Source organism: Bombyx mori, chromosome 7 (assembly GCF_030269925.1).
Source record: "Bombyx mori chromosome 7, ASM3026992v2".
NCBI lineage: Eukaryota > Metazoa > Arthropoda > Insecta > Lepidoptera > Bombycidae > Bombyx > Bombyx mori.
This window is the reverse complement of record NC_085113.1, coordinates 6,624,651-6,642,340: the sequence shown is the minus strand read 5'-3', so window position 1 is coordinate 6,642,340 and position 17,690 is coordinate 6,624,651. Positions and strand designations below refer to the sequence as shown.

The 17,690-nt window shown below is 33.5% G+C and overlaps 1 protein-coding gene across 2 annotated transcripts; it reads left to right on the top strand.

Moving 5' to 3' along the window:
• Positions 1-5,947: 5,947 nt before the first annotated feature.
• LOC105842361 (uncharacterized) lies at positions 5,948-17,095 on the top strand. Of its 2 annotated transcripts, none has more exons than XM_021351357.3 (4): positions 5,948-6,082; positions 8,638-8,762; positions 13,779-13,907; positions 15,268-17,095. In XM_021351357.3, exons 2-4 carry the CDS (start codon positions 8,684-8,686, stop codon positions 15,858-15,860), a joined length of 801 nt encoding a protein of 266 aa, XP_021207032.1. In that variant the 5' UTR covers positions 5,948-6,082; positions 8,638-8,683; the 3' UTR covers positions 15,861-17,095. The 2 variants fall into 2 exon arrangements, with proteins under 2 accessions (XP_021207032.1, XP_021207031.1); XM_021351356.3 differs by having other exon boundaries at positions 5,948-6,242.
• Positions 17,096-17,690: the final 595 nt, after the last annotated feature.

Below are 17,690 nucleotides of genomic sequence, written 5' to 3'. Positions count from 1 at the left end.
CCTCTTTATAATATTTATAATATAATATATAATATTATTATTAGTATATTAGTATTAGTATTAATATTAGTATAGAATTATATATCTCTTTGTTTGTTGATAAACTACTTAATATTTATGCTGTTGGTTATTCAAATATTAAATTATCGCAAATAATTTAAATAATGTTATCAACAAGAGCAGACCGCCACTAAAACTTTATATTTAAATATTTATGTTTGTTTTCAATGTGCCAGTCCCTTGATTATTAAACCAACGAATATGAGTGGAATTGCAGAGACAATAAAGCGACGATATCAACAGTAGGTAATTATTCGGCAGTGCCCGACACCGGACGGATGGCCGACCAAGTTTTAATTGAACTCGTCCAACAGTTTTTGGCTTTCCATTTCGTGGAACTGTTACTGAGAAGCATTTAAAATGAGATAACACTTTTTAATACGCTTTTATTAGCTTCAGACGTATGTATGTTTGTAACGGAATATTTGAACATGATTTTGACCCCCTTCAAAACGTTGGATTAACTCGAAATTTGATATACTTATTAAGGACCGATGATAATTCAGTATTAAAAAAATATATATGAATTTTTTTTAGAAAAAATTGAAATTCAACTAAAAATGGAAAATAAAGAATAGTTTAAAAAACTAACCAAATACGTTTTTATAGAAAATCCAACTAAAAAATAGAAAATAATATTTTAATAAATTTGAATTAAAAATAGTGTAAGAAAAAAAATTTATATTGTAAAAAAGCATGGGGTGCTTTTCAGGATATTATCAAAATAACCCTTCTACTCATTTCTGTTCATAAAATATTTATAACTACTGATACCATGCACCCCACGCTTTTTTTACAATAAAATCATTTTTTCTTACACTATTTTCAATTCAAATTTATTAAAATTTATTTTCAAACTATTATTTATTGCATGTATGTATTCATAATGTGATATTGCGATTCCAACGATGATAACTAAGATAGTTCATTTATCACTGTACGATGCTTGATTTAGATTCTGATGACGTCATTTCATAATATTGGAATTATTGTTGTGTTCCAGTTAAATATCAGTATTGCTATATATGCCATGTTTGTATAACTTTTGTATTAAACGATTAAAAGGGTATACAAGAAATGATTTAAATCGTGTAAAATGAAAATAGTATTTAAAATAACGACTTAATTTAAGGGAGACGTTTTCAGGATTCTTAGGTAATGACAATAGCTGTCTGTTAAGTATCCATACGTGATAAATACATGGAGGAAGACCGATACTTTTTTATCACCAATTCGTCGTCCTTTACCTTGTTTTTTTAAAAATCTCTAATCGCTATATTGATGACAGAACACATGGTCAACATATACGGGTGGCACAAAAAAGCCTAATGTTCGAAGTGTCATGGAATTATTGTTCAACCCCAAATAAATCAAAGGTACCGAATTCAGAAGCAGAAATACCACAATCTTGCCTAGTTTTGCTGCGAAGCATACACGAAGTCCGGTTTGAACAGCCGCTATAAAATTACAGCTGAGACTCCGACATCATGACTCAAACTTTTGTTTTTATTTACGGCCTCCTCGGGATTACGTCTGCCTGACTATCTTAAGAAAACATACTTTATTTTTCTTTTTTCTAAAAACGTTTTTTCCAGCAAAATGAGTTGAACGGACATCTATACTAATACTATAAAGCTGAAGAGTTTGTTTGTTTGAACGCGCTAATCTCAAGAACTACTGGTCCGAATTGAAAAATTCTTTCAGTGTTAGATAGCATTTGTTGAGGGAGGCTATAGGCTATACATATATAACATCACTCTAAGACCAATACAAATGGAGCACCAATAAAGAATGTTTCAAAATAGGGGTTTAAATAGTTCCTTAACATTCTATAATTCAAAAATATTTTCACTTTCTACGTAAATGAAGTGGAGGTAAAATTTAGCATTATGCCAAAGTAACTATTCAACGCGGATGGAGTCGCGGGCTAAAGCTAGTCTCATATATGTAGAATAACTAAAACTAGTGATTACGTACTACCCAGCATCGGTCGTCCGTAGACCGCAAAGTTTAATTGACTCGATTAAACCCAATTTCGGGACTCGTCTAGCTTGATCAATGGAAGCATTCGAGAATGTGTAAGCTAGTTTCCATTTGAATAGAGAAGACGAAGCTTATTATTTTTCAAAACAGTGACGCAAACAGCACTGTTTTCTGTGTGAACCACAGATCGCATCGTATCATTGGAGAATCCCTTTGGTCGTGGTCTCATCGAGCTACTGCTAAAGTGGCATGGCTGTGTGGTGTAGCCTATAACGCTACTCCATCTCTTCTTGTGGGCTTCTACTGGTTGTAGGGCGTATCGTTAGCCGATACGAGTGGGTACCACTGCCGCCAAGCAATCATATAGTGTTCCGTTTGAAGAACGAGGCAGCCGTTCTGCAACAGTAATACTATTTGAATGCCTCTATAAAGTATACTGGTGGTAGGACCTCTTGAGAGTCCGCACGGGTAGGTATCACCACCCCGCCTATTTCCGCCGTGAAGCAGTAATGCGTTTCGGTTCGAAGGGTGGGGGTAGCCGTTGTAACTATAATGAGACCTTAGAACTTATATCTCGAGGTGGGTGGCGCATTTACGTTGTAAATGTCTATGGGCTTCAGTAACCACTTAACACCAGGTGGGCTGTGAGGTCGTCCAGCTACCAAAGCAATAAAAAAACAAAAAAAATTCTACTTGTCTAAAAAAAATGTTAACACTAACTATTTGTTTTCTTTCTTTTCATTTGGCTGTAGAGCCAAAACTTTTTTTAATGCCTTCTGGCTCCAAATGTTTTAGTTCTTTCAGTCAACTTGTGTGGGATTTGTGGTAAGCCCCTCGATAATTTACAATGATTTAATTAAAAAATATGTTACGCTGGAAATCAGCTGCATTAAACTTTACAAAATGTAGTTATAATAATAAATATTGAATATTTGATAATAATCTCTATAACACTTTTGATTTTATTAGCGTAATACTTTTTATGCTGATGATTATATTGATGGCCGTCTGTTAGGGATTAGGTACATTATATTGTAATTAGTATATTAATATTTTATATTTCAAAAATAGGAAGATAGAGAGAGAGAGGGAGAGAGAGAGAGAGAGATTTATTTTTCTTGAATTCTCTATGTGAACGTACAAGTTTACAGCCTACCTGGTAACCAAATCTTACCAAACTTGTGACGTGAGTTCAAACTCTAGATTTTATTGCGAAGCAGGTCTTCCAAGCAGACAACTGTTTCATGTCTTAACAGCATAATTGTGGTATTTATCCATGCGGGCTCAGAGTACTATAACGCTTATGCCAAAAACTTCGGTAAATATTTCCTTAAAAAATTAACTACTGTACTAGAATTTTCGATTGAAATAAAACTATACGAGTCTTCGGGAATTGATTTGAGCGAGTAAAAGAAAAACTATTTACGTAATAACCGAAGCCAGTACAAGCTTTATGAAAATACAAAAAGTCAAAACATAAAGTGTATACACTCGAGCATCTTTCGTAAATAAAATTCAATCATAACGACCTTTCACGAAGCACTCGAGGTATGCAAATTGTTTGTTCGTTCGACTGAAACCGCGCGATTCCCTTCCTTTCTGAATTCGTTATCCTTTCAAACATCCGCAACGTATTTTATTATTTAAATTGCATTTCCTCGAAATGAATAACTCACGGACACATACGGATATGATGGTGAGCGATAAAGTTAATAGATATAAAACAATGGGACGTTGAGTGAAATCTGAGAAAATCTGTTTTATGGTATCTTTTATTTGGGAAAGCGAGAATAGCGAAAGCTTCAGTAAATTAACAAGCTTTTCGACATATACGAAATACAAGGACAAACACAATCTCATTTTGTATGATGTTTTGGTTATTTGTCTGTCTCTAAGCTTTTTGTTTTACTAGATGATGACCGGTTTTTTTTTGATAACGCCATCTTGTTGTATCTTTAAAACGGTTAGTTGCCCTCAATTAAGAAAAATAGTATTATTAATCGCTAATAGATGTCGGGAAGAGTTGATTATTGAAAACACGAATAAAACAACATTTTCTGAAAATAAATCGTGGCTAGATCGATTTATCGCCCCCGAAATCCCCTGTATACTAAATTTTATGAAAATCGTTGGAGCCGTTTCCGAGATTCAGATTATATACATATATATATACAAGAATTGCTCGTTTAAAGGTATAAGATATCTTATAATTTTCATTTAATAAACTAACTTAACTAAAGTTTATTTATTGGATTATTTACATTTTAGGTACACTACAAAGTGCTAATCCTATAAACTATAATAAAACTATAAAAAAATATTATTCCCGAAATCTACATCAAAAATTTCTAACATCCATTATTTGTTATTCATAAATGACTTGTACGAAAGAAATAAGTCATGGACATCTACGGACGATAGTGACAGTTAACGAAGAAGAAAACGAAACCGATCAATTTACCGAGGCTCTTGGAAAGATGGGACAAATGATTTATAATATTTTACCTGTAATCACATAATACCTACAACAAACATTTTTTTTATTAATTCCCCGTGAAATCCGGTCACGTTTTGTTGTGTTTATCGCGCAATAATATATAAAATATTACCTATATAATTGACCCAAGCATTTGTTCAAACTTCTCGCAGACTGCGTATTGTGAGACCGAAGTACCCGGGAGTGCCAACAACAACAGCTGTAGTTCATTTCATTCGAACAAATGACGCGCATCATTACTACAGAGGTTTGTTGTTGATGTAGTCTTCTATATTTATTATATATTTATAATCTCTATATATAAAAATGAATTGCCGTTCGTTAGTGTTGCTAAAACTCGAGAACGGCTGGACCGATTTGGCTAATTTTGGTCTTGAATTATTTGTAGAAGTCCAGAGAAGGTTTAAAAGGTAGATAAATATGAAAATGCTCGGAATTAAATAAAAAAACCAATTTTCCGGACGGATTCCTTTTGTTTGTTTTAAGTTCTGCCGGGTCAGCTAGTAAATAATATATGTAATTTTTCCTAACCAAAACTTGAAAAATCTTCATACACGATGTAAAAGTTAATTCTTAACTTGTTCACATTCTTCTAAATAAATTTAAACAATCTAATTACAGATTTAATTTATATAACTATTTATTTTAATTACATTTTACACAAGAACTACTTTTATGTTAATTTAATGAAACAATTAGCTTTAAGTAATCTATGTATTCCTTCCACGAACGTTTGGCATTTCACACAAAAAACACGGTATTCATATAACAAAAAACTTTATACATAATATATTAAATTATCATTAACGCTGGTAGTCAAATAATGATAACTACTCGTGTCAATTATTATACAACTGTGTAGAACACATCATGAGTATGATTACGACAACATTATGTAGCTTACATAGTATTATCGATTGTTTACGAGAATCGTAGGACATAATGAAAAATAAGTTTATGGCTTAATCTCGCTTTTTTATTGTCGTTATATTATTTCCGTAGCTTCAAATACTTCACTGTTTCCGTCGCCACGACCGGCAAAAGTGTTTTTCGTCGCAATTTGAATATTGTTTTATTGTACACGTAATACAGTAAAAAATATTCATTAATTTAACACGGAAAAAAAGCGGGAGTTACCATAGTATTAAAATGCTGACGAATAACGTCTTCGTCGTCCATGACAATGAACAATGTAAAATATTCGAAAGGCCAGAAATAATAAAAACGCGAATTTAAGCCGTAAAAGTAGTTTTAATTATACAATAAGTGTATTAGTAGCCGAACCTAATGAAAGAAAATCTACTCTGATGTTTCTGTGTTAGTACACATAGAATATTACAATTCCTCAATTATTATAATTCGAAGGGGTCACGTTGCAGGAGATGTCCCGTCTCTACAAGATACGGCAGTTGGCTACGAGCCGTAGCACCGGGTGCTACGACGTAGTACGTCTCTCAGTTCTAACAGCACGTGCACTAAAGAAATCAAATTTTTGTGTGTGCAATTTAGTATATGCAGTGTATTTTTTCGTGAAATATAATTGTATACATATTTTTTTAAATAGTTGTGCTTGAATGAAGTTAGCGTTTCAGAGCATATTCAATATTTTATTAGAATTAGCACATATTACCCTAAAAAGTGTGAATTTAAATAATATTTCATTTATTTCATTTCGTCCCGAATTAAAATTTTGGCATCTTCGGTAAAAAGAAAACAGTCTTTTTTATATTCTTTTTCTTATTCGTATAATAGAATAACGCTAAACGTTACCAGATAGTTACTCATTTCTATTATAAAGGATACAGGACAAAAGATTTTTGTTAAAAAAAGTACATCAAATAAGCTCACATAGATTAATTACCACCATCCTGCCTATTTGTGTCACGAAACAGTTTTGCTCCGCTTTGAAAGGTACCTGACTGTTTCAAATCGAAGCACTGAAACAACGCAGCAGCGGTTGGCATAATGCAAGTGAGGCTTCGACCTCAAATTTTGGTGTAGGTAGGTAGGTAGAATTCGCGTTACCGTATCCATAATTAACATCAGGTCCGCCGTGATCCCATCTTTTACCTAATTGTTTAGATTTCGAAAAATGTAAGACATGCTTCACCGTGCCTAAAAGAGAAAATATGTGTAGATATTATACGGCCAGAGTAAAGTAAACTCGCGTGCGCATAATTTCATTTCACATTCAGGGAAATGTTTGCTGCTAACTGAATGTATACCACGAGTAAATATGAAACATATTTCCCGACATTACTCTACTGTAAAATTCATCACCATAAACAACAAAATGAATAGCTTGGAGTATTATTATGTATTAGCTAGAGTTTATGTATTATTCAGAATGTAATATGGTGTTATTTGTTTTTGCTTTGAAGGTACAAATGAAGAAATATAAATTAAGTTACATCCTCTTAACGCAACTGAATTATTGACCTATTACTTCTTTTAACAATTTACCTATTACCTATTTAAATTATTAATCTAAAATTAATTAGGTTAAATGTTAATAGAAAATTTATATCAGCAAGTTGGAATCTATGAGATAATACCGGAAATCTTTCTTTTATGATGCTTTTGTAGACCAATTAGCTAACGGCCTACCAAGTGGTAAGTAGTCACCATCAAAGGCAATTGCTGACTACTAATAAATCAGTTTTATGTGTTTTGAAATATTATTTTTAAATTAATATTTTCAACGGGACGTAAATCTTATTATGAGTCTCCAAATATAACGTGATTGTTTTATTAAATATTCATATTATCCTTACAACGGATGAGAGACTTAAGGATTAAAAATTGAATCGCTTTTATTTTACTATAAATGCGTAAATAGTGATTTATGTAATCAACCAAATCAAAATTAATATCAATAAATCAAAATATTACAATTGATAATGATAGTTGACTTTACATTTTGTTACATAAATATTAATAAAAAAAAAGAGCTAATGATGTTTTATGATTATTTGAACTGTTTTATAATTGTACTAGCGACCCGCCCTCGCTTCGCTTCGGAAACATTAAAACACACATGAAACCAAAAAAATTAAATAAAAAAATAAATAAAAAAAGTAGCCTATGTTCATCAGGGACAATGTCGGCTTCTAATGGAAAAAGAATTTTTCAAATCGGTCCAGTAGTTTCGGAGCCTATTCGAAACAAACAAACAAACAAATCTTTCCTCTTTATAACATTAGTATAGATATATAATATATATATATAGTATAGATTTATAGCTCCTTAAAATACAAGCTAGAATAAAACTATAAACATTGTTCCGACGAATTACGCCCCGATTATTTACTATTGGCATCATAAAAATAATTAAGATACTTTGAGTACATACACGTACCGCTTATGTGTAAATAATAATCTTGATTTCGATAAGAAATCTCAATCTCAAAAATAATTACCAACCCTATATTTTCATATGAGCGTTTTTCTTCGATATTCGATCGGCTGGCTGTTTGATGTATATTTCTTTCGAATGAACAAACCCAATCGGAATGAAAGCTAAAAATAAAAGATTTCGGGGAAGCCAAGGCCGTATTGAAATTCGTAAATGATTATTATCATTGCGGTATCTTGATATTTCATTGTTTTGACGGAATAAATCCTGACCTACTTGGCTACTGTACCATATAAACATCACAATGTCGCTACCCGCCTTAAGATTTGAGGTCGAAATTTTTCATGTATCTGACGCTTATTATGTATGGCATATTTGATACCGGAACGCATGACAGTATCGAGTCATAAATAGGCAGTATGATGGCACCTACCAGTCTTGGTACAAAATACGCCCCAATAATTACGCAAATTACGGATATAATTTTTATTACACGTTATTCCTTCGCTAATGATCCAGGAAAGATCTAATTACTTTTATATTTCCTTGTGTATATAAATAAGTTGAGATCGGTGACAGAAAGACTTAATTAATTAAGATAAAATAGATCACAGATAGAATAACCTTTTTGTACGGTTTAATTACTCATCATGCTATTATCTATCAATACTAATACTACGTTAGTTTTATAATGTTATAAATTTTGGTGAATTTCATTTGTTTACTTTTTATCAATTTTAAGCTGCCACTAGGGATTAAACTAAGCTGGATTTAGGTAGCAAAACAAAATGTGTTCTACAATGTGGTTTGTATGTGCTATCATATTTGTGGTCGCGGACATCAGAACGGGAGCCCTTCAACAGCACGGTCAGTACTAATCTATATTATTATTAAACTTTTATGTTGTTCACGTGCTAAATTGTTAATGTTTTTCATCATAAATTAATCTTTCAGCTTTGTCCAATAAAGATCTGATACAGTTTGATGTTTTGAGTAAACTCTCTTTGGTGTACGTTATTTTATGGAATGCCGGTGAGAAATTTTGTTTTAATACAGAACACAATTAGACGTAATGCGCCTATAACAAAAGATAATATATATTATACGCATATTACGGTGTTCAACTTTAGATTGCAGTCTATATTAATTTAATTTATTTGAAAAAAAAAACTGTTTGGTGGCTATGGTGAAAACATTTAATAGGTATAGTGGGTAGCGCATTTACGTTGTAAATGTCTATGGGCTCCGGTAACCAACTTAACACCAGGTGGGCTGTGAGCTCGTCCACCCATTTAAGCAAAAAAAAAACCCAGCCATGAGCGAATACGAGAGTTAGCCATTTAAAAATACTGTTTTTTAAGTCTACAAGTATATATCATAAGGAGAGGTAACAATAATAATAGAATTTTGTATTTTAGTTAAAAATATTCTTAAATGGCAAACCGAAGCAACAATTAACATCTTATTTATTCTATTGTTACTAAATATTCAAGTGAAGTTATATAAATTATTGTATTGACATCGGTTTTTGAAGGTTATGCAAATTTTCAAGTTATTCGGGCGTCTTGATGTCTCCGAAAATCATGTTCAAAGATTCCGATACTTACAAACAAACATACATATGTACATACCAACCTAATGAAAGCATGTTAAAAATACCATATTGAAACATCAAAACATTCGAAATGTTTTCTACAATAAATATTGTACCATTAGAAAAACATATATGTGGTGAACTAAACACAACTGCGGCTTGTCATGTGTACGAGAGCACACCCACATCAAAGAGCCGGCTTAATTCTGAATTTTATTAAACTTCAGAATGTGATTTCAAAAACAAAATTATCACGTTTTACGACGTTTTTCAAGTTGCTTTACTTTTATTACTCAATTTAGCCGTACTTTCGCTTTGAATAGATGGCTGCTAAATGGATTTGTAAAGTGAAACTTTTATACGTTAATGAAATAGATTTGTTCAGCGACAATTGCTATATGAATTACGTGGTTGTCTTGTTCCCTATCTTTATTGAGTATTCAATAAGGAGTTATTATTACTGTAAAATAAATTACTATTGTACGGGAACCGTTACAAATCGATCATTTTGAAAAAAAGATGTGTGGTGTCGTGGGACACCGGATAGGAACGAAGTTCCTTATTATAAAAATATTAATTTTAAGTTCTATTCGAGGTATAAAGAAAATAAAACTAGAGGCTTCGCAACAACCCACAGTCATTCGGTAACGTGCGAACTTATTGTGGTACACTTCATTCACGGTTGTTTGCATAAGAGTTAGTGTATTGCGCAACGAACGCTCTGAGATCGTAGTCAATGATAAAAAATATGTTGTTTTTTGTACGTCATTACAAAGTTAAGTCGTAAACTGTGTACATTACTAATTTGTACGTTATTACAAAGTTAAGTCGTACACTGTGTGCATTACTAATAAAAATCTTACGTTACGGACGTTTTTTCCCGGTTAGGGTACCCCTCCGCATCGTCTCATAAGGAATTTCGTTCCAAGAAAAAAACAATTTATAATCTCTAAATACACACTACACACTACAGGCAACATTACTTATTTACTAATTAATGGACACGAAAATGTAGTTAACATTTTTATTACGATATCAAACAATACAAAATAAACGCTATGATGATTTATAAGATGTACATAAAACATACTGCGCATATTCTGGCCAGTCACTATCTCTAATAAAGACTTTTGGACTAAATGTGACCAAAACCCCATCGCGCAAGACATTGCCCATCGGAAATTGCAACGGCTACGGCGTAGCGGAGTCAACGCAGCATCAACCGCGTTTGAGTGGCAACCGCTTGACAGGAGAAGATCTGGTCACCGTATACATACTTGGCGACTTACCGTAGAGAGTGAGATGAGGACTGCCAACGTGACCTGGTGTGATGTCAAGAAGCAAGCGCAAGACAGGGTCAAGTGGAGACAACGTGTGAGGGCCCTATGTTTAAGCAGGGTACCCTTTTTTTTTTCGGGCCGGGGGTCGGGGGCCGAGGGCGCGCGGGGTATGTGGGACTTGACGATCTGCAAGGTGTTGGGAGCAGACCGCGGGCCCAAGGAATTTTAGGGCTCTACCGCACTAAACGACTAGGACAACAACAACAACATAAAACATAGGACATGTGAGACAAAGACCACAAAACGTGGTTAGTTCCTTGAATCGTGTTCGGTTAGTATATGAGTTCAAACTTAGAGGAGGGTCGGGTTCAAAACAGAAGACCCCTTGTTAGTTGCGACGCGTGGCTGTTTATGACAAATCCTAACTTCTGACTGCCGACTTGAGAAAACGGACTCCAGACAATTACACTTGACTTGAAACTAACACGTCGCATTAGAACACATACTGAGCTAACATTACAAATGGGTTCCGTACAATGATTATTTCTGTTAAAGATTTTTTTCTATGTGCTGATCGATCTTATGAAATTAATAAGTTTATTTAAAAATTAAAACCATGTGTTTGTTTTAGATAAACAGTGACAGAACGTAATAATGTATATTGCTGCCGTAAAAATATACATTCCAGTTTGATGTGTAAATGGGTTAGCTGTGTTTCAATTTTGATGGCCATATTTTTAAAGGACCGTTACGCTTTGAGTAATTCTATATTAACTATTTACGTAATTACGAGTTTCATAATTACGTCCATCTGTACCGACACAAAATGAATTCCAACAATTTTGATGAATACAAATAATTCCGTATTATATTACGTCGCATCAGATACGGCTCGTAAATATGTTTGTTTGTATTCATTAAAGAACATTTAATTCAACACATACACACATACACATACATACATATATGTAATTTTACTGGTGGTAGGACCTCTTGTGAGTCCGCGCGGCTAGGTACCACCGCCCTGCCTATTTCTGCCGTGAAGCAGTAATGCGTTTCGGTTTGAAGGGTGGGGCAGCCGTTGTAACTATACTGAGATCTTAGAATTTATATCTCAAGGTGGGTGGCACATTTACATTGTAGATGTCCATGGGCTTCAGTAACCACTTAACACCAGGTGGGCTGTGAGCTCGTCCACCCATCTAAGCAATAAAAAAAATCACAAAACATTTAAACGTTACGAAAAAAACAAGCATTGTTGAATTACAAAACATATTGCTCACCGCCGCGCCAGCTACAAAAATACAAAAGTCTTGAAAAGAACCGGGGAAGCAAATTTAATTTAACTCTATCTTCTCTATAATAATAATAATAAAATATTACACTTACCTACTAAGTTATTCACGTCATATCAGTCAGTCATTTTACAATATTTTTTAAGTTTACTTTTTTAATGACGCAAAAGTTCCTACTTGTATCCTTTTTATCCCTTTTTATCTACTCGTGATTTATTTGTAGAAAACTCATAAATGAGTTTAGATCGGTTTTGTAACTATGATTGTTGTAAATATTTTTTTGTACATACATTAATGTGTAAATTTATAATTAATGTTGTCAAAACCGTTGCTACTACTCCTATTTAGTCAAAAGTATAAACATTGAAAATCATTATCACATTTACAATAGTGTTGTAACTGATCATTAATAAAATACATAAGTAAAATTTTACGAAGTAAACAAATTTAGACTTCGAGTTCAACGCGAATTATTATTACAAGCCACACGTGTAACACTCGAATCCCAATTACAAGACCCGAAATAGCGAAGAACAGAAGTAATTAACCGTGTTTACTCACCTTACCGATCAATACGAGTTACACGGGTGTGTATGTTACACTGGCAACTTAATGTTCTTGTGTACATATATTCCTTACCCGCTGCTGTTAAATCTTTTAATCGGCTAAAGATCTCGCTACCAGAATGTCGCCATCTTCCTTGAGATATAAAGTATAATGGTTGCTATAGCAACGGGTATATCTGTCAAACCGAAGACATTTTTTGTTTAGCGCCGTGCCAGATTACGTCGCTTTCCTGTACGGGCTAATAACACGGACCCCATCACTAGTAATTACTTACTGCTACTAAAGGTGACATAAAATTTAAAAAAAAAACGTAAAATATGCCTTAACAATAATATTTACAAAGTTTTAAGCAAAAAAGGAAACCAACATGAACAAAATAAAATAAGAAAATCATCAATGTATTCGGAGTCAACTAAGTATTGATTATTAAGAATAACTACCGGTCACGTCTTGATAAAGAACAAGCTTTCAATAAAAAAAAATGATGATCAAAATTGGTTCGCCTAGAAAACAGTACTGAGGTAGCACACATAAAATAATATAGTCGAATTGAGAACTCTTCTTTTTCTCCACCTTATCCCACTAGGTGGGGTCGGCACAACTAATTTTTCTCTTCCATTCTCTTCTATCAGCCGTCATTTCAACACTCACTCCTCTCTCTCTCATATCGTCATTCACACACTCCATCCATGTCTTCTTCGGTCTACCTCTTCCCTCTCTACCTTGCACTATCGTTTCCATACATTTTCTAGTCACATCCATCTTCTCTCTACGCATCACATGTCCATACCACGCTAACCGTCCGCTCTTTAATTTGTTGTTTACCGGGGCTACTTTCACACTTCCTCTGATATTCTCATTCTTTATCTTGTCCATTCTTGTCACTCCACACATCCATCTCAACATTCGCACCTCTGCCGCATGCACTCACTCCTCTTTCATGCTTTACTTTCGTTGCCCAACACACAGATACATACAGCACGACAGGTCTAATGATCGTTTTGTAAAATTTTCCCTTGAGCTGAAGGAGCATTCTACGATCGCCAATTCTACGATCGAATTGAGAACCTCCTTCTTTTTTGAAGTCCGTTTGAAAATAGACAATTTAATTTTCATACTGAATAAAAACAATTTACTTCGGTAACAGGAATGAAGCCCCAGCAATGTCATCAATGTACCGCGAGCAACACAACGAGCTGCGAGCTACACACTGATTGGACAAACATCGTATGCCCAAACGACCGACCGCATTGTGGGACCATCGCTACGGGACCACGTTAGTTTACTTTACTACTACAAATTTATGTATATGCATATTCATTTTCTATTTTCTCGAAATGTGTAGAAAGAGTTCATTGTCCATTTAGTGTTTAATGAATGGACCGAATTAAGATATGGGATTGAAGTCTCAATCTGTTCTTCAATCATATCTGTTAATACTGGTGGTAGGACCTTTTGGGAGTCCGCACGGGTAGGTACCACCACCCTGCCTATTTCTGTAATGCGTTTCAGTTTGAAGGGTGGGACAGCCGGTGTAACTATACTTGAGAACATTAGAACTTATATCTCAAGATGGGTGGCGCACTTACGTTGTAGATGTCTATGGGCTCCAGTAACCACTTAACACCAGTTGGTCTGTGAGCTCATCCAACCATCAAAGCAATAAAAAAATAATTAATAAATTGCATTGCATAACGACTGTCCCACACTTCAAACTGAAACGTATAACTACAACCCAGCAGAAATATGCAGCATATGATTCTTATCCATGCGGGATTTCGAAATCTCATAATTACGACCATCATCATCATCAGCGGGGCAAACTCCTCGATACGTTTCTTTCTCTAGAACCTTACTACCAATTATGAAAAGCCAACCAAATGCTCTATCAGTTCAGTTAAAAGTGTGACAAATGATCTTTTTTCAAGAATTAATTACATTCGTGGAAGAAATAAGCACAGTAATTAATTGCACAGTCGATTTATGATTACAATATAAATTGTTCATTTTAATAGTGAAGTCTGAAAATGCACTATAGAAAAAACTCGATTAAGTACCCTACGTGTTTTAAGGTAAATGTGGTATAGAAATATGTATATCTTCTAATTTTACAATTTTGAAGTTTTAAATGAAGAAAACATTTTTTTACTTTTTAAAGATTGCAATAATTACAAATGCGATAGTATTAGATAAATCATTATTTTGCTGGTTCAAATATTTATCTCCAATAACAATTTTTGGTTGAATGAGCAAATAAATTTCGATGACTTAAAACGTATTGTTCTGTTAACCCGGCTTTTGATTATTGCGTGTTGATGCCATAATAGAAAAATGCGCTAATACATAATAGGCACAACCAGTAAATGTTTATCGTCACTCATAGACATAGACACTGTCAATGACTTAATTCACTGCCGATGAACGAATCGATTCTAAGTGACAGGAGTGAATTCTGTTCCGGTGGTGGGTGGTATCATCATGAAAAGGAGATGACAGATCATCTCAATAGTTCTCCGGAGCATTTCTCATGGAAGAAACGGTACAATAAATAGAGCACTCTAAATTGTTTTTGTCTTTCGGGTGGTAACTAGAATCTTTTTATTAATTATTATGCAATTTGTTTTTCTTTTCCACAGGATTTGCGTCTTCATTAACCTGTTCAGCAACTAATAACACATCGTGCTCGTTAGTATATTCCACTGGAACTACACTTGAGCTAACCTGTACATGCCTGGAGAAATTTTGCAACCTTCCATTTGCACCGAAACTACAGACTGAACTACTCAATTTTTCATCTAAGTACAACGACAGCGAGAATCTTACGGAAACTTTCTTCAAAAGGTCGATATTTGCTAACTCGACTGACTTAAGTCTTTATAAAGAGATAACGAGTGAACTGGAAGAAGCTACTGAATTGCCAATGAGGAATAGTTCACAGCATACCACGTTTTCAATGACGACTACTACTTTGGTGATCGAAAATGTTTCAAAACATCCGGAAGTTATGCCTCATCCTATTGCACTCAAGCAAAATCCGTCAGTTCCATCTGACGATGACGAAGACGAAAGTGAAGGAAGTGGTTCATATGAAGAACCTAGATCACGCAACCATGCATCTTCCGTACCTGCAGCACCTAGTTCCTTCCTACCCGCGAATGAAAGCAACGCTGCGTCTTTACCTAAAGTCTCCTGTTCTATTTTGCTGTTAGTTATAAATATGGTACTGTAGAAATAATGTGTGCAATCTTCAGAGATAAAAAAAAAAATCATTTATTAATAAAATTGAAAACAAAATTCATTTAGCTTCAATCTTTTGGGAACAAATGGGAATCTACAAGGGGGCATTTTTGTAGAACCTATTAAGTTTATTATCACTTGGATTATGTCAGTTCAAATTTTTTTTCTCTCGTCATTAATGTATTTTATTTCGAAGTATAATAAGATAACTTTTGTCCCACATCACGTTCATTTTATTTGTTTTATTTAAGTGTTTACTTCCATGACGATTTTCTTGGGAAAGTAGTTGCAGTGGTTTCCCCTTGCCTTCTGCACCAGACTTTTTGAGGTTATTTATACCCCAAGGCCTCTGAAGCCTCTTCTGACCACTGGCCAGGATTATGGTTATACCGCCACTACTCGACGATCACGACCACTCTGTCAAGAGTGACACGACTGAGAAGAATTTAAGTGTTGGTTATGTGATACACAAAACCCACGTGCCAAACGTAGCATTGTAAATATAGATGTTTTATTTATCATGCAAGAATGTTGGATACTAAATTGGTGTTACGTGTTCAAGAATATAGGATAAGATACGTTTTTTCCAAGGAATAGGATATAAAATATAGTATTAGTACTGTATTCGAAATATTTTCCGATTTAGACATGCTAATAGTTTCATTATTATAAATTTATCGAAAATTAAATATTATCACATTTTACTTAATATTAATGTATTCTATTTACCTACACTGTATTTTGAAGTAAAAATAAAAGTAGAATGTTTATGTAATTTATGAATAATTTGTTTAAATATTATTTACTACGTTAAAGTAAAACTTTTACGGTAAGAAGATGTTATTTAAAACAAAGCGATACTTTGGATGACGATAACTATATTTGTAAATATTTTATTCAATGCAACGAACCCGCATATTACTTGGAAACATTAATTTGGCAATTAAATTTTTTAATATTAGGTACTTAGGCAAGGCAGATTATAGAAGCAATTTAAAAATCTGTCATTGAATAAATTACGTTTTAAAACACATTACTTAAATGAATTATTTTATTATGTATGTCTAATGAAACAGCAGCTTCATGATGGATATAAACATTGAATTTATTCATATGATCGTAATGTTACTGCATTAGAATGCTCACACATATGGATAGTGTCAATTAAAACCACTATACTAAATATGATTATATTATGAATTTCTGAATAATAAACAATAATTCAAATATATTATTTTTACTTTCATCAGTAAAAGGCCCTAAGTGTCTTTTGAACCTTCAGAGTTTTATTATAATAGGTTGGGGAAAAAGTTTCTTCGCATTTTTTAAGAAAATTCACAACATTTTTTAATGTAGTTTATTTACATTTGACTACAGTATGTAGGTAAGTATGTAGGAACTATTTTTTATGGACTTTAGCGTGGACTAGCGTGTTGCCGTATAAAAGAAAAAGTGACAACACGTGCTGGTGGCGTATACTTACCCTTATTTCCATTCTGATTAAGGCCCAAAATATTATTCTGTGCTAAAATGTATGTGCTGATTGCGTAAAATGACTTGGAATAAGAGGTGAGTATACAGCCCCAAGTTTTATATTATGATATTATTTTTTCATCGTCTATTAGATATAACTTTTCAGAATAACAAATCCGAAGATTTAATAGGACTTTGTCTTAAAAAAATTAACTTCCTTATTTTAGTGCCCCTTGTGTGATTTAATTCAAATAAAAGAAAACTTTGGAACGCTCCCATCTAAATTGCCTATTAAGAGAACGTCGATTATTTAAATATTTTTATTTTTATCAATGAAATAATATTCGTC